This window comes from Anguilla anguilla, chromosome 2 (genome assembly GCF_013347855.1).
Source record: "Anguilla anguilla isolate fAngAng1 chromosome 2, fAngAng1.pri, whole genome shotgun sequence".
In the NCBI taxonomy this organism is placed as follows: domain Eukaryota; kingdom Metazoa; phylum Chordata; class Actinopteri; order Anguilliformes; family Anguillidae; genus Anguilla; species Anguilla anguilla.
This window is the reverse complement of record NC_049202.1, coordinates 68,141,436-68,168,752: the sequence shown is the minus strand read 5'-3', so window position 1 is coordinate 68,168,752 and position 27,317 is coordinate 68,141,436. Positions and strand designations below refer to the sequence as shown.

General features: G+C 47.9%; 1 protein-coding gene across 3 annotated transcripts in view; it reads left to right on the top strand.

The window, feature by feature from the left end:
- The window catches only part of si:ch211-239f4.1 (EVI5-like protein), a 33,895-nt gene extending 10,259 nt beyond the window's left edge, over positions 1-23,636 (top strand). For 2 of the 3 annotated variants that reach the window (XM_035406061.1, XM_035406060.1), the window contains exons 6-20: positions 1,100-1,225; positions 2,244-2,387; positions 2,863-2,952; positions 4,208-4,305; positions 5,306-5,366; positions 6,291-6,344; positions 7,230-7,262; positions 8,308-8,448; positions 14,267-14,383; positions 16,533-16,673; positions 16,777-16,941; positions 18,027-18,173; positions 18,306-18,401; positions 19,848-19,943; positions 23,192-23,636. In XM_035406061.1, the coding sequence (XP_035261952.1) occupies positions 1,100-1,225; positions 2,244-2,387; positions 2,863-2,952; positions 4,208-4,305; positions 5,306-5,366; positions 6,291-6,344; positions 7,230-7,262; positions 8,308-8,448; positions 14,267-14,383; positions 16,533-16,673; positions 16,777-16,941; positions 18,027-18,173; positions 18,306-18,401; positions 19,848-19,943; positions 23,192-23,530 (1,848 nt within the window). In that variant the 3' untranslated portion in view covers positions 23,531-23,636. The remainder of the gene's footprint in view (positions 1-1,099; positions 1,226-2,243; positions 2,388-2,862; positions 2,953-4,207; positions 4,306-5,305; positions 5,367-6,290; positions 6,345-7,229; positions 7,263-8,307; positions 8,449-14,266; positions 14,384-16,532; positions 16,674-16,776; positions 16,942-18,026; positions 18,174-18,305; positions 18,402-19,847; positions 19,944-23,191) is intronic. The other variant, XM_035406062.1, reaches the window with a different exon arrangement.
- Positions 23,637-27,317: the final 3,681 nt, after the last annotated feature.

The window sequence follows — 27,317 nt, the reverse complement described above, 5'->3', positions numbered from 1 at the left end:
ATCCCAGTTGTGATTTAAAGGTGCAAACCCACCTGTTAGAGGGCTGCCCTGATAGGACAGTCCCCCTAGTCCAGTACTCCGTCCCAGGTCCTGTGTATTGCACCCATGTTACCTTAACTGCCTGCGTTGTGCTTGTCATGTCCTGTAGGCTGCAGTATGAGGCACTGTGTGCGTTTTATAGCATCTCCCCCCTGCGCACACAAACACACCGATAAATTCATTCCGACCGTTAAATCTAAACTGTTTGAACATCGGGAGAGAATACTTGGGTGAACACGAATGTTGCTAATGCTAGCCGTGTTATTAAACGAGTGTTGCTAATGGTAGCTGTCTTATTAAACATGAATGTTGCTAATGCTAGCTGTCTTATTAAACATGAATGTTGCTAATGCTAGCTGTGTTATTAAACATGAATGTTGCTAATGATAGCTCTGGTATTAAACGAGTGTTGCCAACGCTAGCTGTTTTATTAAACTTGATTTCTGCTAATACCAGCCGTGCTGTTAAAAATGAATGTTCAATAACACAGCTAGCATTTGTTATTAAACGAGAGTTGCTAATGCTAGCTGTCTTATTAAACTTGATTTCTGCTAATACCACCCATGTTATTAAAATAACAACATCTACGGCAACAACAGCTGCAAGCTGCAACTGAAGAACACTCAAAGATGAGAGCATGCCAGGTCACTCAGCCCATCCACAATAGCCACTTACCTAATAGCTAAACGGCACGCTGAGTGGATGTCATTAATTAGATCCGCTAACAGAAATATACATTCACATGCGGCGGTTCTTGCACACGACACGAGAGGTTTAGTCATCTCATCAAACTAATGACCGTGGCTTTCGTCTCCGGGAACAACTGCGCTCTCTAACTCCAGAGGGTGATGTCACCCCCTTGCCGGCAATGCTCATCTCTGCTTCCCTGTGTGTGTACATCGCAATGCTTTATAGAGTAATCAATTGAGGGAGATGTATAAATATGACTGAGCAAAGACATTTTGGCTGATTTCCATCACTGTGATTGGCTCAGAAACGAGCACGTCCCGCACTTCTGCATTGTAATTAACCCTCTCGCTCCGCATGCCCGGGTGCCCAGATGCCGGAGGAGGAGGCCTTCTGCGTGTTTGTGCGTCTGATGCAGGAGTACCGTCTGAGGGAGCTGTTCAAGCCCAGCATGGCAGAGCTGGGCCTCTGCATCTACCAGTTTGAGTACCTGCTGCAGGTAAGGGCCCCGCCCCACACCGCGCTGACCAATGAGCCAGTGACAGGCTTCAGCCATTCCGGAACCAGATAGTCTGCCAAACCAGCCAATCAAATGCCACTAAAGGACAGATTTGGACACGCCCAGGGCACGCAGGAGACCGTAATTTCTGGTGTCGCCTCAGTGTTCTGTTTGTGTGCTGGGTACTAGCAATGTGACGGTTCTTGAAAAAAATTTTTTGTTTAAATTGTTTTAAACTGACCGTTCGGTTTGCCACCCACAGTTTGGTTCAGTTGCTTGCTCAATCCTCTTTTACATCCTGTTAAGTTTTCGAAATAGGCACTCACAGCTTTTTTAACACGTCACGTAAAGAGTATACTGCTGATTTCTATTTGATGTCATGCAACACTGAAAATTAAGAATACAAAGATCAGTTAACTTGCGGTGCTTTAATGTAAATTTAAAATCCGGCCAAACTGTTTGTACACCTGAAGTTGCGGCTAGTGCAGCATATAGCTGAGTCACCAGTCAGTCGGCCAGTTTGCGAAATGGCAAGTGCGCAAGAAAAAACAATCTGACCATCATCTGACACCATCAACTTACCCAGGGGATGCTTTCCCATGGCTCTTGCCTCCACCAGTAACATTGTGCAGGCAATTTGCAATAATGCTGTTAAGTACAGGGTGGCCCATTTTCAAGCTTTGTTTTTCTGTGTAATAATATGTTCTCACTCAACGTACACATTCATTACCAATGTCAGTGCAGTGCCCTCTTAATAAATTACTATGTTCTCTCTCCAGTTTTAACAAGACCTCCCGTTGTCTGTGTCCAATGTACTGCTCTGTCTTTGTTTTATCAACAAGAGGAAACCGGTCTCCTGTCACATAGCAATTATTTCCTCTGTTCTTCAGTACATCTGAACTGAAAAAGAAGGCAGTTCAGTGGCACAGAGGACGGGGGATTCTGTACTCCATTTCTGAACGTCACGTTGACTCCTCCCTCCTCTCCTCTCCTCTCCTCCCTCTCGCTCCTCCTCCAGGAGCAGCTGCCGGAGCTGAACGTGCATTTCCGCTCGCAGAGTTTCCACACCTCCATGTACGCCTCCTCCTGGTTTCTCACGCTCTTCCTCACCTTCCTGCCGCTGCCCGTGGCCACGCGAATCTTTGACATCTTCATGTACGAGGTCAGAGAACGCCCAGGCGTCTGTGCTGTCTGCACCTGTGTGATGCTGGTGTCGGGAGTGTGTGTGTGTGTGTTTGTGTGTGTGTGTGTGTGTGTGTGTGCACGTACGTGTGTGTGTATTTGTGGTGTGTGTGCTTGTGTGTGTTTGTGTGCATGTGAGTGTGTGTGTGTATGCATGTGTGTATGTGTTTGTCTGTGTGCGCGTGCATGCGTGTGTGTGCATGTGTGTGTGTGTGTGTGCTTGTGTGTGCTTGTGTGTGTGTTGGTCTGCTTGTGTATGTGTGTGTGTCTGTCTGTCTGTGTTTCTGTGTGCATGTGTGTGTCTGCACAGCAGCCATTTTACATTACAGGGCTCAAAAGGCATCAGCTGAGGATGAGAGGCGGGGTGTTATTGATCCGCTGTGCTGGTAGCGGCAGGGCGATGAGTGGCGGGGGTGAGCTGTGTGCTGAAGTTAACGCGTGCGTGCATCTCGCAGGGCCTGGAGATCATATTCCGAGTGGGCATGGCCATCCTGCAGTACAACCAGACCGACCTCATCCAGCTGGACATGGAGGGCATGTCCCAGGTACTCCCTCCGCCCCCCCATTCCCGAGTGCTGATCGCGTGCGCCGATCCCCCAGGACCCTGGCCCCCTGCCCCCTGCCCGCGTGCGAGTCGCTGCAGCTGGTCACAGCTCCCAAAATGACCTGGAGCCCCATCCGGGACAATTCATCAGAGTACATTTAAGCAGAAACCCAATGATGTTCAATCTCTGTGTGTGTCTGGTGCAAGAGATTGGCTGCATGCCTCTGTGTAGCTTTACTGTAACTCTCTGTCCTGCCAGCAGTGCACGGCATGGTAGGGAGCAATAGCAAGCAAACGATGACAAACGATAACCGTCCCAGCACATTAATAACTAGCAGAGGCACCGTATATTAAGCACGTGGATATTACAGCCTTGATTTAGGACCTGTATTTCATAAGTTTCGTTATTTTAGTCTTCTTTTTGTTTTCAAAGCAACCATTCAGGGTTGATCGAACATCTGATGTCATCTGATATAAAAAATACAGTGCCTCAAAACCAGAGGTAATCATATCTTATTACAGAGGCAGGTGGAAGCCATGTTTTACTATGAGCATGGATGGATATATACAATATATGTGATATGCTTACTTAATAGTAATAAGTTCAAAGGGATGAAAATTTTGGAGAATGCTTCAGTGCTGAGCTAACTGCACCCCCTATGTTTCTTTATTACCCTCTCAATCATTTTTACGGCTTTTTTTGACTGCATTCAGATTTCTCTGAGCTGATTTTTTTTTTTTAAAGCCAGATATCTTATCTGCCAGCTGATATGAGCCGGCAGCTGTGTTGGATATTAGATTTATATTGTGCTCGCTAACAAGATTAGTATTATTATTTTGGGAGAGGGCATGCGATAAATTCACCCCGATTAAAAAAAACGACATTAATCTAGTAATGATGGTTTGAATGCTGATGGTTGATTGGGAGGAAAAAAAGAGTTGCTCGGGCTGTAGGGTCATCTGGGGTACCCTGGCTTTTTTTAAGCAGCCACAGTTGAACAGTAGAGGGCGCTACAGTGCCAAATATTTTATTGTTCCCAGTCATTTTCTTTGCCCTGTTATATTATTCTTATGTTATTATCTTTAAAAGGTGTTCACTTCACTCCATAAAAGAGGACAATGTCTCTTTCCTGCCCTGTTTTTTTCATTCCACATGCTCAGCGATGGCTGTGGGTTTAAGTTCTGTTGCTCAGGCTGTGATTCTGTTCCCCCCGTGTCTGTCTGTCTGTCCGTCCGTCCGTCTGTACCCCTCACAGCACTTCCAGAAGGTCATCCCGCACCAGTTTGACAGCTGCCCAGACAAGCTCATCCTGAGGGCGTACCAGGTCAAATACAACCCAAAGAGGATGAAGAAGTACGCTCACAAAGTTTAAAAAAAAAGAAAAAAAAAAAAAAAAGAAAAAAACATCACCGGCCTAATGACAAAAGCAGATTGAGACAAGCAGAGCTTAGAAAAAAAACTGGTTCTGAATCACTTCCCCTCCACAATCCACCTGTAGTGTGCTGTCTCTAGTACTGGTTTTTGGAGCAGAGTATGTAGGCTGGTTTTAATTCAAGCCAGTTTTAATAAATGACTGTAGTGAAATTTGAATTGAATGCTGATATGTATACAACCTCTCGTGACAGTTGATCTGCTAAATGCTATAGATTATTGCAGGTCCGTTTGTGTTCATAAATAGATTGTAAAGGGTTTTATTTGAACCTATTTTTGGTCCCTTTAGCACATACGCGACAGCTGTCTCCGTGAAGCCTAATCAGTTATGTCATTTTCTCAGCACAGAGCCGTTAACTGAACAAATGATTCATCTTATTCAATTCAAGCTGAATAACAGTGAATCAGCGCCTCTCATTTAACAAATTTATCAAAAAATACATTTTTTGACATAATTACAGTTGTATCTGTCACTCATCACAAGCACCCTTTCAGTTAGTTTTTAAAATCTATTTATTTTCCAAAGGACTAACTGAACTAATCACGATCAGTCAAACTTAATTTAGTTAAGAGCAGGCTTCCCAAAACTAGATGAACAACACCCAGGGGGGTGAATGGAAAAAGAATGGAAAATACTTAAAATATTAAAAAATATTTTGTTTATATTTACTTATTTTTTAAAATGCTTATTTTACATTCATAAAAATAAAAAATGTTTGGGTGACACATCTGTGGATGTATTATGATCAGTGCAATTATTTTGGTCCGTTCACCTGGATTTGCTGATTGTCACAATTCTTCAGCCGGGAGGTAGAACTAATCACTGAAATCAAGCTGACCAAGTCTAGGGGTGGAGGAAACACACGGCAAGATTTTGTCTTTCTGAGCAGCGCTGAGTAAAAATGGCTCCCTCTCTCCCCAGGCTGGAGAAGGAGTACACCACAATCAAGAACAAGGAGATGGAGGAGCAGATCGAGATCAAGGTGCGAACAGGCCTGACACTGACTGTGTACTCTTCCTCCCCACACCAGAGTGGGGGGGGGGGTGGCGGGGGGGCGGGGGGGGTGTGTACAGCACTGGTTCCCAACCCTGTTCCTGGAGATCCAGCGTCCTGCAGGTTTTAACTCCAACCCGAACAAAACACGCCTCATTCGACAGCCAGAGGTCTCATCGAGCTGCTAATGATTATTATGTCGCATCAGGTGTGCCTAAATTAAGATTTGAAGTGAAAACTGAAAAGCAGGACAGTAGATCTCCAGGAACAGGGTTGGGAACCTCTGGTGGGTGCTTTGGAGCTGCAGGGGTAGCCTTTCTGTCATGTAGAGCGTTTAGCTGTAATTATGAGGCATTATGTTTGGCTCAGTGCAGTCTGTGACACGGCACCACCTGCCAGCTTTCCGTCACATGGCAGCATGAGAGCAGTGATTAGGAGAGCGGGATGGAAGGTGCTCTGCTGGCTACCTGCTCGTCCATAGTGAGGGTCTCTAAGGGAAACCCATGAGGCCCACAGTAACCTTCAATCTGCTGTCCCTCTCTCTGTCTCTCTTTCTGTCCCTCTGTCTCTCATTCTTTCTCTCTCTCTCCCTCTATCTCTCTCTCTCTGTCTCTCTACGTCTATCTATCTCCCTCTCTCTCTGTCGGTCTCTCATTCGCTCTCTCTCTCTCCCTCTCCCTTTATCTCTCTCCCTCTCTCTGTCTCTCTACGTCTATCTATCTCCCTCTCTCTCTGTCTGTCTCTCATTCTCTCTCTCTCTCTCTCCCCCTCTATCTCTCTCTCTCTGTCTCTCTGTCTCTCTACGTCTATCTATCTCCCTCTCTCTCTCTCTCTCCCTCCCTTTATCTCTCTCCCTCTCTCTCTCTCTCTCCCTCTCTCTCTCTCTCTCTCTGTCACTCTCCCTCGCTCACAGAGGCTGCGGACTGAGAACAGACTGCTGAAGCAGAGGATAGAGACTCTGGAGAAGGTGGGATGCGGACACACACCGTGCACATTAACCTCAGCGAGACGCTGACTCAGTCACCTGCAGGGGGCAGTAAACCAGCTCCCGCCTCCACGGCTTAGATGCACGATGCGTCCGCACAGTCACGAGTGCGTGCGCACGTACACGTCTAAAATAAAAAAAAGGGCCATTTCTGTTCGTTTCCGATGTTTCTAAGTATACTGTTGTGTGTCATCTGTGCATGCACATCTCTTTATACCTTTCGGTTAGTAGTTTCGTAGCAACAGGAGTTTGTCTGTGTATGAGTTTTTGTTATTTGTCTTTGTCAATGTGAATCTCCTTCCTGTGAATATGATGAATATGTATTGTTTGGGAGATGTGGTTATGAAAGTGCCTGTCTCTGAATTTTGTCCGTGTGTAAATATGTATTGTGTGTGTGTCTGTGTGTATCTGTAAAAGAGAGATAGAAAAAAAGGGTGTACTGTGTAGCTCTTCTATAGCCAATCTTCTATATTTCAGCTGCTGAACTTTGACCCTTATTTCCAAAATGCGTGGTTGTGAATCTTTACTTTCTTCTACTTTCTCTCCCCGTTTCTTTTCTCTCCTCTGCCCCTTGCCTTTGCACTGTGTTCACGCTCTTTCAACTCCTTTCTTCACACCATTTCTCTCTTCCGTCTCCCTGCTACACTGCTTCATTCTTCCTCTTTCCCTTCTTCTCTACTTCCTTCTTCCTGCCATCTCATGCTTCTGGAATCATCTTTCCTCCTTTCCTCTCCAACGCTTCTTTCCTTTCCAAATCTCCATCGCCACTTTTCTGTGTTTCATCTCTTTCGATCCTCGTCCCTCTCTTTTCTTTCTGTCCTTCCCTCCGTCCGTCTTTCCCTTGCTTCTTCTTCGGTGATCCTGTAGGAGAGTGCTGCTCTGGCAGACAGACTGATCCAGGTACTGTACTTTGTAAAATCTCCCAGCTCTCATCTTTCGCCAACCCCTCGCCTCCTCACTCCCTCCATCCTCTCACCCCTTTCACCTCTTTCCACTCCCTCCATCCGTTCTTCCCCTCCTGCACTGGCTCCTGCACTCCCCCCCCTCCCCCCCCCCCCCCCCCCCCCCGCTCCTGAGATTGAATCCGCATCCGGACCTGCATGAGCGTCTGACCGTCCGTCCGTCTGTCTGTCTGTCTGTCTGTCTGTCTGTCTGTCTGTTTTAACCACAAGCCCCTCTGCACGCCTCGCTCACTGTCCACAGCTGGGGTCCTCACACAGACTACCCTGCAATAGGAAACGGGCCTTATCCCTTTGGGATTGCACCCTCGGCCTAAAGTGGAGACAGGCGGATTACTGAGAGAACCTTGCCGCATGGCTCCATCCTCTGTCAGTCCGTTTTGTGTTGGGTGTCTTTGTATTGGTGTGTTTCACTCCAGCTTGGAAATGCAGGCCAGACATTCGCGAGCCCTCCCAGCGTCTAACGACTTCTGCCTGTGGTGTGTCTGAGCCAAGCGTTGGTATACCTGATGTTTGCGAGTATACCTTATAGCGTACATTTGGGCCCAAGAAATCCCACACCGTGCTCTTGTTTGTCTCAGCTGTCACTGGACTTTTGCATTACATTGTATTGCAGGCATTTAGCAGACGCTCTTATCCAGAGTGACTTTTTACATAGCATTTACACTGCATCCATTTATACAGCTGGAGTACCTTGTTGTTTAGTACCTTGTTCAAGGGTACAACAGCAGTGTCCTACCCGGGAATCGAGCCTGCGACCGATAGGTTACAAGCCCAGTTCCTTACCCATTATACTACACTGCAGCCCTTGAGGCTACGATTTGAATTCCAATGGAAGAGCAGTATGGAGTGAAAAAAATAGCAGTTGCATTAAAACGACTTTAGCATTGAATGTGAGAAATGTAACGGCCCTGTAGGCTCCCAGCCTCTGGCCGTCACGGGACCTCTGGAGCCCCTCACCTGCCGTCTCCCTCCCCGTCCCTCAGGGTCAGGTGACGCGGGCCCTGGAGGCGGAGCAGAACTACGTGATCAAGCGGGAGCTGGCGGTGGTGCGTCAGCAGTTCAGCACGGCCAGCGAGAACCTGGAGCGGGCGCAGGACACCATCCAGGAGCTGCAGCAGCACAAGGTACCCGCCGCGCAGTCAGGCTAGGTACCCACTGCTCACTCAGGCTAGGTACCCACCGCGCAGTCAGGCTAGGTACCCACTGCGCAGTCGGGCTAGGTACCCACTGCGCAGTCAGGCTAGGTACCCGCCGCGCAGTCAGGCTAGGTACCCACTGCTCACTGAGGCTAGGTACCCACCGCGCAGTCAGGCTAGGTACCCACCACACAGTCAGACTAGGTACCCACTTCGCAGTCAGGCTAGGTACCCACTGCTCACTGAGGCTAGGTACCCACCGCGCAGTCAGGCTAGGTACCCACCGCGCAGTCAGGCTAGGTACCCACCGCGCAGTCAGGCTAGGTACCCGCCGCGCAGTCAGGCTAGGTACCCGCCGCGCAGTCAGGCTAGGTACCCACTGCGCAGTCAGGCTAGGTACCCACTGCTCACTGAGGCTAGGTACCCACTGCGCAGTCAGGCTAGGTACCCACCGCGCAGTCAGGCTAGGTACCCACTGCTCACTCAGACTAGGTACCCACTGCGCAGTCAGGCTAGGTACCCACCGCGCAGTCAGGCTAGGTACCCACTGCGCAGTCAGGCTAGGTACCCACCGCGCAGTCAGGTGATCTGGGCCAGGCCACTGTGGTAGGTGGCCGTGGCGCACCTAAGCTGTGGGAGTTTGCCTTATTACTGAGCCGACCTGGGGCCAGGCAGCTTGGACATGCATGGGGCAGTGCTCGGAAGACTAATGCAGGGGGTTTATTTTTACGGCAATTTGTTCTGTTCACTTATTCTATCACAGTTTTCTCCAGCAGTATCTATACAAAAAATTTTTTTTATTGTGTCTGCATCTTTGAAACAGGCACTGTTAGCTAGGGCAACTCATTCAGCTCACTCTGTGCATTGAAGGTTTTGAAAATTCTGGTTTGAAATGGTCACAGAAGTTATATTTCCACAGGGAGCACAGAAGATCAAATGTAAAAAAATGAATACAAAATAAAAAGGGACTCATTGGTAAGGCAACTTTGTTTTCAATAACTGTAAAAAATGTTTTCAGTTATATTTTTGACATTTTTAAAACGCGCTGTTTGGTAGTTGGTAGTTCTGTCGGCCAGAAAAGGACATAATAATAGAAGCTCCCCAGGATGTACTGAAGTTTGTTATCTAAGCCTTAATCTTGATAGAGATTTTTTTTCTTGATACTGGCATACAACGTTTCCGACTGTGTAGAATGTGTGTCAGCTACTGTAGTGCCAGAGTGTCGAGGGAACATTTTCTATAATCGGCTCAGTGCTTGAAAATGATTTCAAAAAAATGATTTTTGACAAGGACTGTCGGTCATTTAGTCTATTTGGGGGTTTTCCACCATCAGGACCTGAGGCTGGCGGAAACGGATCCACAAAATAGAGACTAAAAATGAACGTTGGAGGAGCTGGATGGGCTGGGTGAGGTGGTCATTGCAGTTCCATTGGCAGAGCTACTTCTGGCTGCCTAGCTAGCCCCAGCCAGCCACTGGGAGTCCATAGACTCTACATTTCCTTGACAAGATGATTAAAAAAAGATTTATCAGTACAGAAAGCATATTTTTGGATGTTCATAGTTATCTTTATACTGGCATGTGATATATGTTTTGAGGTAGCGTTCACAGGAAACTGTACACTCTCAGATAAAGATCCTTCATCTCTCCTCTGAGATAAAGGCTAGCGCTGTTCTGGCTAAGCAGCTACAGCTTGCAAAAGTGGTAGGTCAGTGCCGGGAGGAGGTCCATCCAGGGAAATTTCCTACGTTGTGAGTGGTAGCGAGTGTGTTACCGTTGTTCAGGCCTGCATATTTGCATCTATCTGTACATCTTCCTCTTTCATCCTATCTTGTTTTTTGTATCTTAAGTTATCGTGGCTCAGCTTGAATCAGCGCTACGCCATGAAAAAAAACTAAAGTTATGTTTGAAGATACAAATCAGCGAGCATGTGAATCCCATCTGGACACGATGATACAGCGTCGGTTTTTTCGGCATCCTGGTTTTTAAACTTACTTCGTTTTTTAAGTTTTACAGTTACAGTAAATGGTTTTTTGCTCTTAAGTTCAGCCTTCGCCATTGATTTACTGTTATTGCTGTATGTGACTGTGACGGCTAATCTTGGCTACCGGTCCACCCAGTATCTCACAGATATGATAGGAGGGGTGGAGTGGGTGTCAGAGCGAAGGTTAACACATTTATATCAAGTATCAAGTCATGATTCCCTCTTGATTCTTTTTTAATATCGTCGACTACATCTAAGCATTGAAAATGCACTAAACCGGACAATTGGTTAAGTCTCTTTAGTTTCAGCTTGCTTACTTTACCAGCATAATAATGCCACTTTTTTTGATTGGCCTGCTGGACTTGCAGTAAATGGTGTTCTCCCACCAATCAATGCCTATTCATTTGCATGTGGGCAGAAGATAATACAAGAAGACATGAAATAATCAATAAAATAATAAATGATAACTAATGAATAAATAAATTCGTGAAAAATGTTGTAAATATTTTACATTAATTTATTTATTTATTCAAGGATTTGTTGAGTTATGTATATATTAATTAAACAATTTATTTATGATTTATTATAACATATTTGTGATTTTGTTTCCTCAAATTAGATTTAATTATTAATTCATACGTTCATATATATTCTTTATGTTGATAGGGGAGAAAACCCACATACACACATATATGTGACTCTGGGGCAGGTTAAAGGACCAAATGAAGGAGAGCATTATTATCCTGTACTACTGTCTATTAAAATATGTTAATTAAGTAGCAAAAAAATGTATAATTATAAACACTATATTAGAAACACTATGGGGAAAAGACAGTGACTTGATCTTCAGTTTTTCAGGCATTTTTAAAGCTAATACCCTTTCATACAAATATGGAAAACCAAATACTTTGGTTGATGTTCAGTAGTTTTATAGACAGCTTGCGTTTTTGCGTTACTATGGGCTGATGTTCACAATCTTGGGTTTTTTTCTTTAAATAAAGCTAATAATTTCAATCAGTTTCTAGCAGAACCTGTAGAAGCTGGCATAGTATGTTCAGTAATCTTGCCTCACTACGTAATTTATTTAAACCCTGGTATTGGTCGTGGTTGAGGAATATTTCTCTTTTCAGTAAATAAGGATGCCATGTGAAGTATACTGTGCAGTGTAAGGCTCAAGCTTCCTCTTATTGAAAGCCATATGAACCAGATGCTATGACTTTTGTGTGCACATTTGTCATTGAGTTTCTCACATAATTAACATTTGCGGGTGTGTGCGGGGGGTGGGGTGGGGTCTACGGTGCTTCCTTCGTGACTGAGCACCCATCCACGGGGTTTTTCACAGTTCGCCCCCCCCCCCCCCCAACTTCCATCGCTCTCTCTTCTCTCTTCGTCTTTCATCTTGCACTGTCTTCCGTTCTCTGCCTGTCTTATTTATTTATTTATTTATTTATTTTGTCGCTTTCACCCTCATACTGAGGAGGCCATTTTTGGTATTTAGAGTTTACAGTGACTGACCCCCCCCCCCCCCCCCCCCCCGCGCGGTTGGGAATGTTTAAGAAGGCGATACTGCGGAATGCAGTTAAGGTCACTGATTTGAGTAGCCATGATAGAGCCCCCCCTTATCCCCCTCACCCCCCCCCCCCCCCCATATCACAGCGTGTGCAGAGGGGATAGTACCTGCTGCACGACGGGGGAGAGAACAGCCCGCCGGTAACCGCGCTCATCGCTGGGCGAAGCGATCGCTTTTCCCAGCTCGTGGGTTTGGGCGGCGGCCGCTCCTCTGCCGCACTGAAACCGATGACGGCCGTGGGTAGCGTGCAGACTCAGAGTTCACACACCTCCTGCCTCCCACTGCCCTCAAAGGCACAGGAATTTTCACCGTGATAGCGAGGCAGAGAAAGAAATAGGTCACCTTCCCACTACCAGGTCTCTGTTGCATTTGGTGTTGGCAGGTGTGAAAGAAATATCGAGAAATATTTGTTTGCCGTCACGATTACGTTGATCAGTTTGGCAGATGCTGTTCTCTGCGTCGACTTGCAAGGTTGTCATAGCAAGACACAATTTGAAGAGTGGTGTTGAAAATGAGTTAAATTCACTGTTGAATGCTGTTTGAAAATTTTCAGTTGAAGGCTTGCTTGTCTTTAAGCTTAGGTTCAGTTAGGACTGAAAGAGATTTTTACGCTTTCCCCTGATTTTGTTGGGGGGTAGGAGGCAAATTTTGAATATACAAAAGAATGACCCGAGAATGTTCTCTACCTCCATGAGCATATTGCTGTTAGCTTCAACCTGCCTGTTATACAGATATACTGATTTGGTTCAGTGTTGTTGGACCCTCCCTCTTAATCATATAATCTCTGTGATTGACTGTGATGTTAGTTCTCACACCCTCAGACGGGTCCTCTCTCTCTCTCGTTCTCTCTTTCTCTCGCTCTCTCTGCTGTCCCTCCTTGGAAAGGCAAGCCGGGTGAGATGATCAGTTCTCAGAATATGTGACCATGATGACCTTGTCGCCCATAACCCACCAAACAGAAATACAAGAAGAAGAGAGGGAGCGAGAGAGAGAGAGAGAGAGGGCTGAGAGAGTGATGTTGCCCGTGAGAAAAAGCTACTGTACTTGTCATTTCTTCAGCCCCCTGGCACAAACCACAACCTCCCACTGACCACAGATTCATAACACACTCCACAGCACTTCTCCTTTTCTCAGTGTACTTTCCTGTTATCATCGTAACTGCTTCGAATCTATCTAATGTGACATGCTGAACCCCAGTAAGTTGCTCACATGAGTGTAGAAACAGATACACTATATAACCTACATCCAAGCCCAGTCTGAACCCAGCAAAAATTAAAAACGGACGTCAGTGACTTCTCTTATGGAAAAGCTGTTTCCCCGTGTACAGTTCAAATCTGGATGGATTATGACTCTCTGGAAAGCATGGTTTTAATTGATCTTTGTGAAGTGCCGCTGAGTTTAGATAAATGGCACACAAATCCCTATTTGCTGATTTTTGATGACGACACAATAAAACCTGCCTTGGTTGGAAAGTGAACCATTCACTCTGCAATCCAAGGGAAACATCTGTTCAGTATTTCCTTCAAAAATATTAAGTGAACAACACAGGATCGTTACAATCTGCACATGCAACAATGAAGGCAAAGAAGAACCTTTCTAAATATTCTAGGTTTTTAGCTGCGACCACAGCTCTATAGCTCTGTCTGTCTGTCGGTTGGTCGGTTGGTCCACAAAAGCGTCCCACCCTGTAGCGGCCACAGTTTTCGCCCCAGGAGGCTGAAATTTGGCATGGCCGTTGGTCATGACCAGAAGGTAGAGCTTACGTAACTTTCAGGCCTGATTGACCAAGAGGGGGCGTGGTGATGGGCGTGGCCTATCACAAAAAGGCGCATAACCGGATTTGCACAAGATTTTGTGGAAAGGTTGGTCATGAGCCAAAGAAGAGGCCGCGTGTTTGTGTGAGGGTGTGTGTGCGTGGATGCACGCACACATGGATGCATGCGCGTGTGCAGTCGCAGCTATTGTGGATTTGCGCTGGTTTCTCCCTCAGAATCACCTCTGTGTTGTGGAGCATGGATACGGAGCAGTGGCAAACATGTCCTGGGCATGGCCTGCTCTCAGTGATACCCTGGTTATACCGCACCCTGTGCAATACCTGCTCTGTCTGCACACAGGGCAGTCTGTAAAAAGCATACAGTCAGTAAATGTGCTTGTGCTTCTTTCTCTTTCTCTTTCTCTTTCTATTTCTCTCTCTCTCCATCTCTTTCTCTTTCTCTCTCTCCGACTCTCTCTCCATCTCCCTCTCCCTCTGCAGTACACAGAACAGTTTGTGAATGGCCTGCAGGCGCAGCTGGAGCAGTCTAAGCTGCAAGAGGCGGAACTGCTGGGTGCTCTGAAGGAGATGCAGGACAAAGTGTTGGACCTGGAGAGGGTGAGGCTGTGCTATAAGTACAACAAGCAGCACTGTGTGTGTGCATGTGTGTATGTGTGCGCGTGTGAGTGCATGGGTGTGTGCGTGTGTGTGTGTGTGTCTGTGTGTGTGTGTGTGTGTGTGTGTGTTTGTGTGGTGTGTGTTTGTGTGCGCGTGTGAGTGTGTGTGTGTGTGTTTGTGTGCGCGTGTGAGTGTGTGTGTGTGTGTTTGTGTGCGCGTGTGAGTGTGTGTGTGTGTGTTTGTGTGCGCGTGTGAGTGTGTGTGTGTGAGTGGTGTGTGTGTGTTTGTGTTGGGGGCAGTGGGGTGGTGTTTTAGTTTTTTTTTTGGTTCTGCATGAAAGTGTTCTTTTCTGGGTGTGTGCATGCGCGTTTGTGAAAACCACAGTGGACAGCCGTGTCATGCTGAAGGGATGTGTCCTTCACTCTTCTTGTAAATTTTCACACAAGTTTCATGATTGGTGGCCACTGGCAGGGTACACAGTTCTGTGAAACCTTCCTCTTATTCCAAATCATGGGCTGTTTCGGGTTAACTTGGGTTAACTTGGGTTAAATGGGCTTAATCCTTGTTGTCTTCCTATTGTGTTTAGAGGGTGTATTGTATTCATAATGGTTCTTTCTGTGTTCACAAAATGCGATAAACGATAAAGGTGGACTGTACTGCTTAGCAGGAAGAGCTGGGCGATATTAATGAATTCAAACGTTAAGATTGCGCTCCAAATATGGATAGTGCTGTTTCTTTTTTGTCATCAATCCTTAGCAATGTACACCTTTTGAGCAGTTGTGTGGAACACATTTATCAGTTGCGTGGAATAGTAAAGTGAGAATATTTGAGAATCTCCAATCTTTGCATATTTCAATTAGCGCCATACTAACAAACAAATAAATAATGAATGAATGCAGATGAACCTGTTTATATTGTTTAGATTGTTTTAATCCTACATGAAATAAATTGTGTCATCTGGTATCTTAAGATTCACCTAGCACATATTTATCATCACCCATAAAGAAAGAATCATATAAATGCAGTGTGTTCAGCTGAGCACAGTATGCAAATGATCTAGGATCAGACAGGCTAACTTTATGTTGGTTTTGTGATTGACTGTAATTAAATCTTTTATAACCAGAATCCCTCACCAAATATATTTTAATCTTCTCATAAATAAATTGTCTCCATGGATTTCTGAGACATTTTATCTTTGGCAAATCTGTTGTTATTGGTCTGCACGGGCAATTCCCTTCAATCTCACAGCTTTCTGGCTACTCTTCGGGCCAAATGAGTCACTGATACTCCTGACATTTCTCTCTTTTATGAGCTAACTCAATCTTAATAGCTAAATGCATTACTGTGTGACCAGTTGTCAAATTATTTTCAAGGTGTACATTTATTCATAAAGATTTATTCCCACGGTTAAGTGTTACGGGGGAATTTGTGAATATAGCCCACGTACATCGGTTACAGTGTATTATAGGAACCAAGCGGTGCCGATGACACAAATGGAGAGCAAGATCTTTCTTTTTGTGATGTACCACACATTCTGCTTACATTTACTACTTTTACTACTTTACTACAGGTCTGACTGAGAATGAACTCACTCTGTTGCTAGGATTGTTTTTAATTACATTTAACTGGTAAACTGTGAAGCTTCGTCGACTGGACCTCTTTGAACTTCTATGGTCTAGGAGCATGGCTGTAAAGAGGGAGAGTGAAAAGGTGAAGAGTGCACTTGGTGACTGAAGGAAAGAGAGGAAATACAGTAGATAAAGACAGGTCTTTAGCTGGAGAAAAGTAGGCATCGCCATTTATATTCCAAAATAATGGCTAAGTATACACCTGTAGCTACTGTACTTCCATACTTCTTTACCTAGGCGATTCTGTTGGGTTTGTTTGCAGAAAGCTATGGGGGCCCTTCACAAATATTGAATAAGGAAATCAGAATACTTTCAAATTCAGCAATGGGAGAGACCTGTTTTACATGTGTGTGCGTGCGTGCGTGTGTGCGTATATGTGCACGTGTGTATGTGTGTGTGTCTGTGTGTGTGCGTGTGTGTGTGTATGTGCATGTATGTGTGCGTGTGTGTGTGTGTGTGTGTGGGCGTGTGTGTGTATGTGCATGTATGTGTGTGTGTGGGTGTGCGTGTTTGTGTTCCAGAGGAACAGCTCCCTGCCAGATGAGACTAACGTGGCCCAGCTTCAGGAGGAGCTGAAGCTGGTGAAGCTGAGGGAGCTGGAGACGCTGCAGTCCTTCCGAGAGATGCAGGACGCTGTGGCGGACCTCAACCAGCGCTGGCAGGTACGGGGCGCCTGCCGTAACCCGGGGCGACCAGGGGGGGGGGGGGGGGGGGGAGTCGCTGTGAGCGCACGAAGAGAGCCTGCTGTCTGTGCCCCCCCCTCAGAACCACATGTCCCGGGGGGGCGGGGGCGGGCACTGGAAGGAGTCGCCCAAGAAGAACGCCCTGAACGAGCTGCAGGACAAGCTGATGGGCGTGCGCCTGCGGGAGGCCCAGGCCCAGGCCGAGCTGCGGGAGATGAAGCTGAAGACCCTGCAGCTGGAGAGCCAGGTGACCGCACCCCGCCCCACACCCTGCAACACAGCACAGACGCCAGGCTAGAACTAATACCCAGCCCACTCCGACCCGTCTGCACACACTGCAACACAGCACAGACGCCAGGCTAGAACCAATACCCAGCCCACTCCGACCCGCCCCACACACTGCAACACAGCACAGGCGCCAGGCTAGAACCAATACCCAGCCAGACCCGCCCCACACACTGCAACACAGCACAGACGCCAGGCTAGAACCAATACCCAGCCCACTCCGACCCGTCTGCACACACTGCAACACAGCACAGAATCCAGGCTAGAACCAATACCCAGCCAGACCCGCCCCACACACTGCAACACAGCACAGACGCCAGGCTAGAACCAATACCTAGCCAGACCCGCCCCACACACTGCAACACAGCACAGACGCCAGGCTAGAACCAATACCCAGCCCACTCCGACCCGTCTGCACACACTGCAACACAGCACAGACGCCAGGCTAGAACCAATACCCAGCCCACTCCGACCCGTCTGCACACACTGCAACACAGCACAGACTCCAGGCTAGAACCAATACCCAGCCAGACCCGCCCCACACACTGCAACACAGCACAGACTCCAGGCTAGAACTAATACCCAGCCACCAGGCCCGTCTGTATAGTAAATAATAATAATAATAATAATAATGATAAATTTATTTTATATAGCGCTTTTCATGGTCTCAAAGATGCTTTACAATAGTACAATAGTACTATGCCATAACACCGTTACACAGTAGATTAGCCCTAGTTCCCTTTATGGAGGCAGCGTTCTTGGTATAAACAGTCTGGCTCGGTGCGTGGTGTAATTCATCATACATTCATTCCACTGCAAAGATTCTTTTCCATTGCGTTCAGCTGGGGGCTAGGATACATGAGATGCACAGTGCTTAAGGAAGTTTCATTATGCATCCGTATTGCTGCAAACACTCTTTTCCACTGCGTTCACTTTGTGTCTACGTTAAGTAGTATGCACAGTGGTTAGGTGAGTTCACTTGGCTTGGTGCAGAGCAACGTGTTGCACGGTGCTGAACATTGCCCGCTGCCTGTCTCTGCCCCTCAGAACCAGATCCACAGCAAGCTGGTGAGCCGGCAGGAGCAGGAGAGCGCCGCCCTGCAGGACAAGGTGCAGTACCTCGCTGCGCAGAACAAGGGGCTTCAGGGCCAGCTGAGCGAGATGAAGAGGAGGCAGGCGGAGTCCGACTGCAAGGTAACGCGGCTGCGGCGGCGGCGAGGGTGTGTGCGCCACGTCGCGCTCACACGAGTACGGCGTGCGCCGGCGGCCGCGTGGGCACCCTTTCACGAGCCGTGGTCCCTCTCTCTCTCCCTCTCCGTGCGCCAGAGCAAGGAGGAGGTGATGGCCGTACGACTGCGCGAGGCGGACAGCATGGCCGCTGTGGCGGAGCTGCGGCAGAGAATCGCAGAGCTGGAGATACAGGTGCAGTGTGTCTCACTGTGTCTCAGTGTGTCTCAATGTGTCTCAGTGTGTCCCACTGTGTCTCAGTGTGTCTCAGTGTGTCTCAGCATGGTTCAGTGTGTCTCAGCGTGTCCCACTGTGTCTCAATGTGTCTCAGTGTGTCCCACTGTGTCTCAGTGTGTCTCAGTGTGTCTCAGCATGGTTCAGTGTGTCTCAGCGTGTCTCAGTGTGTCTCAGTGTGTCCCAGTGTGTCTCAGCGTGTCTCAGCGTGTCCCAGTGTGTCCCACTGTGTCTCAGTGTGTCTCAGTGTGTCTCAGCATGGTTCAGTGTGTCTCAGTGTGTCTCAGCGTGTCTCAGTGTGTCCCAGTGTGTCCCACTGTGTCTCAGTGTGTCTCAGTGTGTCCCAGTGTGTCTCTGTGTGTCTCAGCATGGTTCAGTGTGTCTCAATGTGTCTCAGTGTGTCCCAGCGTGTCCCAGTGTGTCCCAGTGTGTCTCAGTGTGTCTCAGTGTGTCTCAACATGGTTCAGTATGTCTCAGTGTGTCCCAGTGCGTCTCAGTGTATCTCTGTGTGTCTCAGCATGGTTCAGTGTGTCTCAGTGTGTCTCAGCGTGTCTCAGTGTGTCCCTGTGTGTCTCAGTGTGTCTCAGCGTGTCTCAGTGTGTCGCTGTGTGTCTCAGTGTGTCTCAGTGTGTCTCAGCATGGTTCAGTGTGTCCCAGTGTGTCCCAGTGTGTCCCAGTGTGTCTCACTGTGTCTCAGCGTGTCTCAGTGTGTCTCAGTATGTCTCAGTGTGTCTCAGTGTGTCTCAGTATGTCTCAGCGTGTCTCAGTGTGTCGCTGTGTGTCTCAGTGTGTCGCTGTGTGTCGCTGTGTGTCCCAGTGTGTCGCTGTGTGTCTCAGTGTGTCCCAGTGTGTCTCAGTGTGTCTCAGTGTGTCCCAGCGTGTCTCAGTGTGTCCCAGCGTGTCTCAGTGTGTCTCAGCATGTCTCAGTGTGTCTCAGCATGGTTCAGTGTGTCCCAGTGTGTCCCAGTGTGTCTCAGTGTGTCTCAGTGTGTCTCAGCGTGTCCCAGCGAATACGTAGCATCTTTGCTATATATTCTTTGTTCATTTGGTATTTGACACTATGGTAGAAATTCTCAGCCTGCTTTACTACACAGCGGCTGTCTGTGGTAGATATCCTTGGTGTATCTGTTCCTAGTGGTCACAGATAGATGTTGTCATTGTATTGCACTGTATGTGGAAGAGGAACTGTATATGGTATGGATCCTGGGGGTGTTGTAATTGTCCATGGTGGTGCTTTTCAGTGTGATTAGATGTCAGTCTATGTTGTAGATTTGTGTGTGAATGTGAATGTGCCAGTCTAAGGTGCAGATTGTAGGTATGTTTGTGTAAGTCTGTGATGTAGTAGGTACTCAAGTCCTGGAAGACCAGCCCCGTTACCAGCGAGCCCCCTGTATTCCTGTATTTCAGAAGGAGGAGAGGCGGATTCAGGGCCAGCTGAACCACTCAGACTCCGCCCAGTACATCACCCGTCTGAAGGAGCACATCGCCGAGCTGAAGAACGAGGTCAGGCGCCTAGCAACAACATGCGAGGCAACTCTGAGATTTGCGCACAGATGCTATCGCACTGTGCCGACTTGACTGGCGTGCATTGCAGTAGCAGTGTGGCGCTACCGCTTCTGCTGTAGTTTGCTGAAATAAATCTCTGGGGTACCCACTAGCCCCCTCCCCCCCCCCCCCCCCACCAACCACCGCACCGCTGCTGTGTGTGAGCTGAGCTGCCAGGTCAGGTCAAAGAAAACCACCCATCGTCCCAGAATCAATTAGACAGAAGTCAAAATTCTAGTAATTCAGACCTCCCCACCCACACACCCCCCCCCCCCAATTCCCCAACCCCCCCTACCCACCAACCACCTCTGGACACACACCTTTGATGTGTGTGTATGTAACTGGCACACAGACACGGGCCTCACACATTCACTGCAGTGACTACGGGAAGCCCTGTGTGTGTGTGTGTGTGTGTGTGTATGTGTGTGTGTGTGTGTGCGCGTCTGTGTGTGTGTGCGTCTGTGTATCTGTTTGCGTGTGTGTGTGTGTGTGTGTATGTATGCGTGTGTGTGTGTGTGTTTGTGTGTGTGCGCATGTGTGTGTGTATGTATGTATGTATACGTGTTTGTGTGTGTGTCTGTGTCTGTGCGTGTGTGCGTTTGTGTGTGTATCTGTGTGTGTTTGTGTGTCTGTGTGTATGTATGTATGTATACGTGTTTGTGTGTGTGTCTGTGTGTGTGTGTGTGTGTGTGTGTGTGTGTGTTTGTGTGTGCCTGTGTGTATGTATGTATGTATACGTGTTTGTGTGTGTGTGTGTTGTGTGTGTGTGTGTGTGTGTGTATGTTTGTGTGTGCCTGTGTGTATGTATGTATGTATACGTGTTTGTGTGTGTGTCTGTGTGTGTGCGTGTGTGTGTATTGGAATCAAGGTTGTTTCCTCTGGGCTGGGGAAGGCGGGGTTAAATCTCTGCCCGCTGTGCTGTGGTGAGATGAGTGGTGAGGCTCAGCTCTGCTTGCTCATCCAGAGAAAACCCGTGCGTGACAGAGGCCTGTGTGAGGGAGGGTGGGATAGCTCTGCCCTTCTCTCTCTCTCTCTCTCTCTCTGTCTCTCTGTCTCTCTCTGTGTCTCTCTCTCTCTCTCTCTATGCCTCTCTCTCTCTCTGTGTCTCTCTCTCTCTCTCTCTCTCTCTATGCCTCTCTCTCTCTCTCTCTCTGTCTCTCTCGGTCCTCTCTCTCTCGCTGTTCTTAAAGAGCTCTGAAATCTGAGAGTGTTATGGTTTAATTGGTTTCAGTTTCAGTCATATGGTGCGTTGGGGAGCTTCTCGGCGTGGGCCACTGGAAAGCTTCGCTCTTGTTTGACTTCTGCGAGTGCGTGCAGAATCAGCACGTCTGATGACGTTTCCCCTGCAATGGAAATGGAATCCTTATGCCTTCATGCCTCCATACTGATATGATGATGAAACCTGGGACGTATACATGTATGTATACATACGAGGGGAGTGGGATCTGGCCCTCTTGTGTCCTTCCCGTACAGATTGCCGTTATTCTGGAGTTGCAGATTTTGGGGGATTTTGTTTTAGCAAAGTGAGTGAATTTTACTGCATGTCCCCTGAGTTTATTCACTGGGGTACACACGTGTTCTCAGCACAGCCAATTAAGAGTCAGTGGCGACAGCTGTTTGTTCTTCCTGTCACATGATCTCAGATTTAGCCCTAACACTCATACCCGTGAGCATGTTGCTCTTTTTAATTCCCAAAGAATGATTGTTTTTTTAAACAATTTAACGGACAGTGGTGATTTAGCCAATAACGTGGCCCTAACAAAACAGACACAGAGACACCTGAAACATTTCTGTTCGCTATCCCGGATTCTGACTTCCAGCGGACGGTGCCCTTGCCCTGTAAACAGTTAAAAGAGTTTTTTATTAGCCCCTGCATCGTCGCTGCTGCTACGGTGCGAACGAGCCGAATCAGGAGAGGTGAGAACGCAGTAGGAGGAAGGGGCGGGTGAGAGCTCAGTGGATCTCAGTCATAGTGAGTATTCCTCTGGTTAACCACACGCACCCCATGATTCCCCCCCCCCTCCCTCCTCCCTCCCTCCCTCCTCCTCCCCCCCCCCCCCTCCGTGCTTAAAGGAAAACTGCGCCCTGTCTGTCTGAGATTTGCGCCCTGAGTCACCCTGGTACTCGCGCTCACGCGCTGACGCACCGAGAGCAGCGGAGAGGAGGGCTGCGGCGTGCTGCTGGCACGCAAGGCCCGGGGGGGGGGAGCGGGGAGGTGGGCCTCCAGCGTTTTTTGGCGAATGATGACTTGAGCGCGCCCGTCAGCTGTCGCAGGCACGGGACGGGCGCCGTGCCCGAAAGCTGGGCCCGTTGGAGGAGAAAGGCGCACCGGGAGTCGCCATGACGACGTGGAGCGCGCGCTGGATCTGCGGGGTCGGCCAAACCTGACCCGAGGCGCCCTGCAGCAGACGACGCACACGGCAGAATCCTCTAGGCCCAAACAGACAAACAAATCTCAACTCCACTGCAGCAGACGAACATGAAACCACAACCGCAGGCTCCCTGATCTGAAATTTATCTGTCCATTTCATCTTTACCATAAACTGATCTGTGCACCTCTTCCCTCCTCCTCCCACCCTAGTCTCTCTCTCTCTCTCTTTCTCTCTGCCTCCCTTTCACTCTCTCTCTCTCTCTCTCTCTCTCTCTCTCTCTCTTCCTCTCTCGCTGTTTAACCTCAGTCTCAGTCAAACCTGACCACCAGGGCAGCTTAAAAAATGTTTCTGCAGAAATAGGTCACCCGCAAGCTGGTAATAGTTTTATGCAGAACGTTCAGTTCTGGGTTAAAAGGAAACCAGCACATTTTTCATGGCTTTAAAAGTGAGCCCATTGCAAAGGTGAATGGGCAGTCATATTCTGTCTGTGTTCTGTACTTAGCTTTACATTTCAGAAGACACCTTTTATCCTGTGAGGGTTAGTCCCAATAAACACATCTCTTATTTCCTTTACTACGGACTCTGTTTCCCAGAAAACACTCATTTTAAACCCCTGACAGATTTACACAGTAACTGATGACTGACTGACTGACTAATGTCCAGTGTTAAATCAACTCTTACAGAGTACACATGGCCTCACTCCGGTGCAAAGTGGGACCATACATACCCTGTTGGAGTTGAATTAACACTGTGTTGTTCAGTGATCTGTAGAAGCAGAGATTATCTTTCTCCTCTTGCCTTCAATCTCTCTCTCTCTCTTTTTTGGCCTTTCAGATCAGGCAGCTGCGTGGTCACCCCACCAGGTTCCAGACACCAGGAAGTGGGGGCTTCCAGGACCTGCGTTTGACCGGCCCTGCCTCGGGGGAGGCCGATTACCTCAGCTCGGACGACGACCTGCTGCCCAGCCCCCTCCCTGCCACGGGCCTGTACCACGCCCTGCAGGGCCCGCACCACCCCTCCCCGCGGCTGGACAGCGAGGGCAGCTCTGACAGCGACGGAGACGGGGAGGGGGACGGGGACGGGGACGGGGAGGAGAGGGGCGACGACGCGGACTCCCAAACCCCTACGCAGCTCTACGCCAGCATGGTGTGTGCAGAGGCCCTGGAGAACTGAGCAATCTGAGAGATACTGCTGACTCAAAAACGCGCACACACACACACACACTCACACACACGCACACACACACATACACATACACACACACACAGACACATGCACACACACACACTCACACACACACATACACACAGACGCATACATACACACTCACACACACACACACACACACTCACACACACACCCCGCTGCACTGCTCCCTCCTTCCTCCCCCTCCCTCTCATCCCCTCATCGTCTCCATTCTGTGTCTCACAAGCGGGCATCGTGTCGGGACGTCCGGAGGAGCGTTTCCTCTGAGTATCTGCAGCGTGGGGGGGGGCGGGGTCGCTCGCCGTCCCTCGCCCTCTGAACAGACTGAGCGTCCCAGAGTGAACGAGGCCGGGCACTTGAGCGGCAGCGGGGCGGGGGAGTGCTGTGGGTGTCCGGCTCGCAGGCCCCCGCCCCCCCACCCACCCCCCTGGCCTGGCCCTGCGAAAGAGCTGACCACTCAGCTCCTTCAGACTACCTTTGAAACCGCGCGGGGGAAAAAAACCTGTTGATCAGAAAACAGAGCTGGAAGTGAAACCTCTCTCATTTAGGGAAAACTTTTTGCCACTTCACCCGGTCGTCCGGTCGCCCCCCGCTCTCCGGGTACCGCGAGAGAAATCTCCGGGACTGTTTTTCGAAGCCGTACCTTCAACTTCGCTCCGACGCCTCGTTCGTGCCGGGGCGGTAGTGATCTTCCACCTCCAGCATGTCTGTTGTGCGCACTGTTCCACTGCCAGGTCAGCGCTAACACGCGGTGTTTCTCTTCACCCTTTATCTGTGTTTCTCTTCACCCTTTATCTGTGTTTCTCTTCACCCTTATCTGTGTTTCTCTTCACCCTTTATCTGTGTTTCTCTTCACCCTTTATCTGTGTTTCTCTTCACCCTTTATCTGTGTTTCTCTTCACCCTTATCTGTGCTCGGTGGCTACGGAGAGCAGGTCTGTGGCCTCACCCTCTTGTCATTTTTCCCTCCTAGCAGTTGGGATCTTTGGCTAACATTTCAGCCCCAAAATTCTCATGGTTCATAGTAACGGTAACTCCCTTTCTCTTTCTATCTCACGCTCTCTCTCCCTCTCTGTTACTCTTTATCTTTATATCTCACACTCTCTCTCCCTCTCTGTTACTCTTTCTCTTTATATCTCACACTCTCTCTCCCTCTCTGTTACTCTTTCTCTTTCTTACACTAAACTTAACTGGCTGTGATGACACCCCCGTCCAGTGTTGCCTTTGGAAACGCTTGGCCCTGAACACTGTGCTGGATGCTGATGCTCTCTGTGGAAAGAGCTGCACGTGAGCGTTAAGGGGGAAGATTAGGTATGAAAGGCACTGTGAGGCAGAGCGAAGTATGGCCTCTTACATGTACTATAACTGGTATCGCGAGAAGCTACACGTAGATTCTTAAGTAACAGTATACCTTACCATATCTGTATTTGTGTGTCTTTATGCCTCAAAGTGGTAGGCAAACTAATTTGAGTTTCTCACTTGTAAAGTAAAGCATTTGGACTTCAGACAAACACAAAATCTCGACATTGCCAAATCAAATTTTTAAGGAAATTATGTTACCTGTCCTTATTTATTTTGATATTTTTATTTTTATATTTCTATATAAGCATTACACATATAAATATCTTTCAAATCTTTTTATTTTATTTTATTTTTATTTTGGTTTCCTCAGTCTTCTGTGCCAACTTGAACCCGGGGGCTGATCCCACTGGATTGTCGAAGCGAGTGAACAGCGCGCTGCTCTGATATTTGTGTTATTTATTATTTTGTATTTAACGTGCGGGCGGCCCCTCCCGCCATCCCTTTCCCCAGTGTGGTTTCATCAATGTGAAAACTGTGAAAGATCAACACTTTTATTTACCCAGAGTCTGTCTGGCCCAGGTCACGTCCCGACCCTCCCACTGTGAACCTCGGGTCCTCGCCGAGAGGTCAGAGGTCATAGTGCGATAACGCCGGAGCTCGAGTCTTCGCCCCAGCGCTGCCGGACTGTGTCCAAGCGTACGCAGACACACACGCGCGCGTGTGTGTGGGTTACAGAAAGCAGCTCTGAGTGACGTGTGGAACAAACATGTTGGTTTCAGACCTCCTTATTGCCGTGGAAACCGATCCTGTTCCTGGAAGATCTACCGCCTCGTAGGTTTTAGTTTCTACCCTGATTCGGCACGCCCGGCTCGACCGAATAGCAGCTCAACGAGATCTCTGGCTCTCGAATGAGGTTTGCTCTTGTTTGGGCCGGAGTGAAAACCTACAGGATGGTAGATCTCCGGGAACAGGGTTGGTTACCACTGCTTTAGAGAAACTGTAAAGTATGGAAGGACACACTGAAGGAAAATCAACGTGTCACTGGCTGATTTTTAATCCAGAGGGCTGAAACCAGGTTCACACTGTTTTCTCACCACTTTGCTGTTTCTGTGTCTGTTTTACACACAGTAGATAATGCTTACGGTATGTTGATAAGGGTACTGTATTACAATATGTCAATGCCTCTTACTGTTGGAATTCTGTCTGTCTATGACATCACTTCCTGGCGGAGCGTTCTGTGTTTGATTACAGTCGAGAAGAAAAATTGAGATGTTCTGTTTCAAAAGTTGCTCAAATGTACACCCTACCCAAGTCCTATTCTGTGAATATATATCCCTAATCTCTGATCAGCACCCTACTTCTGAGCTACTGCCCCATATACTGAGGCATTAGCAGTGTTCTTAGGTCACAGGATGTCACTACATTTTTAAGGGTGTCAGATAACGGCATATCTGTGTGTCTGTCTGTACATACGTCTGTTAAGATAACCAGATACAGAAACTAAATGTGCACATGTGTAAGAGTGTTCACTGTACATTCTCTGCGGCTTGGCGCTTTGCATTCCAGAACTGTGGCGGGTGAAAGCTTCAGATTATGTCTTTACGTACCTTGAGGTTGTATGGAGTGACTGTGCCATAGTATGCCTTTACTGAAGAACCTGAAATCTTTTTGCAAAATCAGCTTTATTTCACCCGAGTTGTACATTAGAAATTATACTCAAAATATACATAACTCAACATGCAATTGACCTTTACATATAACTGGAGCAAATATTTAGAGATATATGTTATAACGAATCTATAGAAGCTGAAGTATTATATGGATAATATAACAGTATTGTGGAAACAATTCACATTAGTAGTATTATATAATGAATATGTTATTACGGTTCTTCTGTATGGGCTAGTTTTACTGAGTTGCAGCGGTGTGTAGTGGTTGAACAACCTTTTGATGCCCCCAGTTGAACTGGTCTGAGGTTCAGAGGCGCTACAGTGTCAGGCTCAATAGCAGAAGAAAGAGTCTGGTAGGATGTCCATTTCTGTTCAGCCCAGTTCAGGGGGTCCACGCCAGCCAGCTTTGAGATGAGTCTGACGGCTGACTGACCTTTATATAACTCTCCGAATGCCCTTGCGTCTCATACACCGTGCACGACGTGTTGCGGCTTTCTTGGTTGCCAAAACGTAAACTTTGGAGATTGTTTTTACACCCGAAAAAGCGACAGAGAGCAGCGAGAGTTCCACATTTGCGACGTGAGCAAAGAAGAGGTGCTAGAGGCCACAGGTCTTTCAAAATGAAAACCTCCTCCTACGTACTCGCCAGATTATGAAGTACTGTACGTCTGAACTGTTTTCTGCTGGCGATTTTCATGTGAACGGTACAATAAAAGCACGCTTCGTTCACAAAAAAAACAAAGGCCTTCTGAACGTGGTTCCTGTGCTCCGCCATCCACAGTC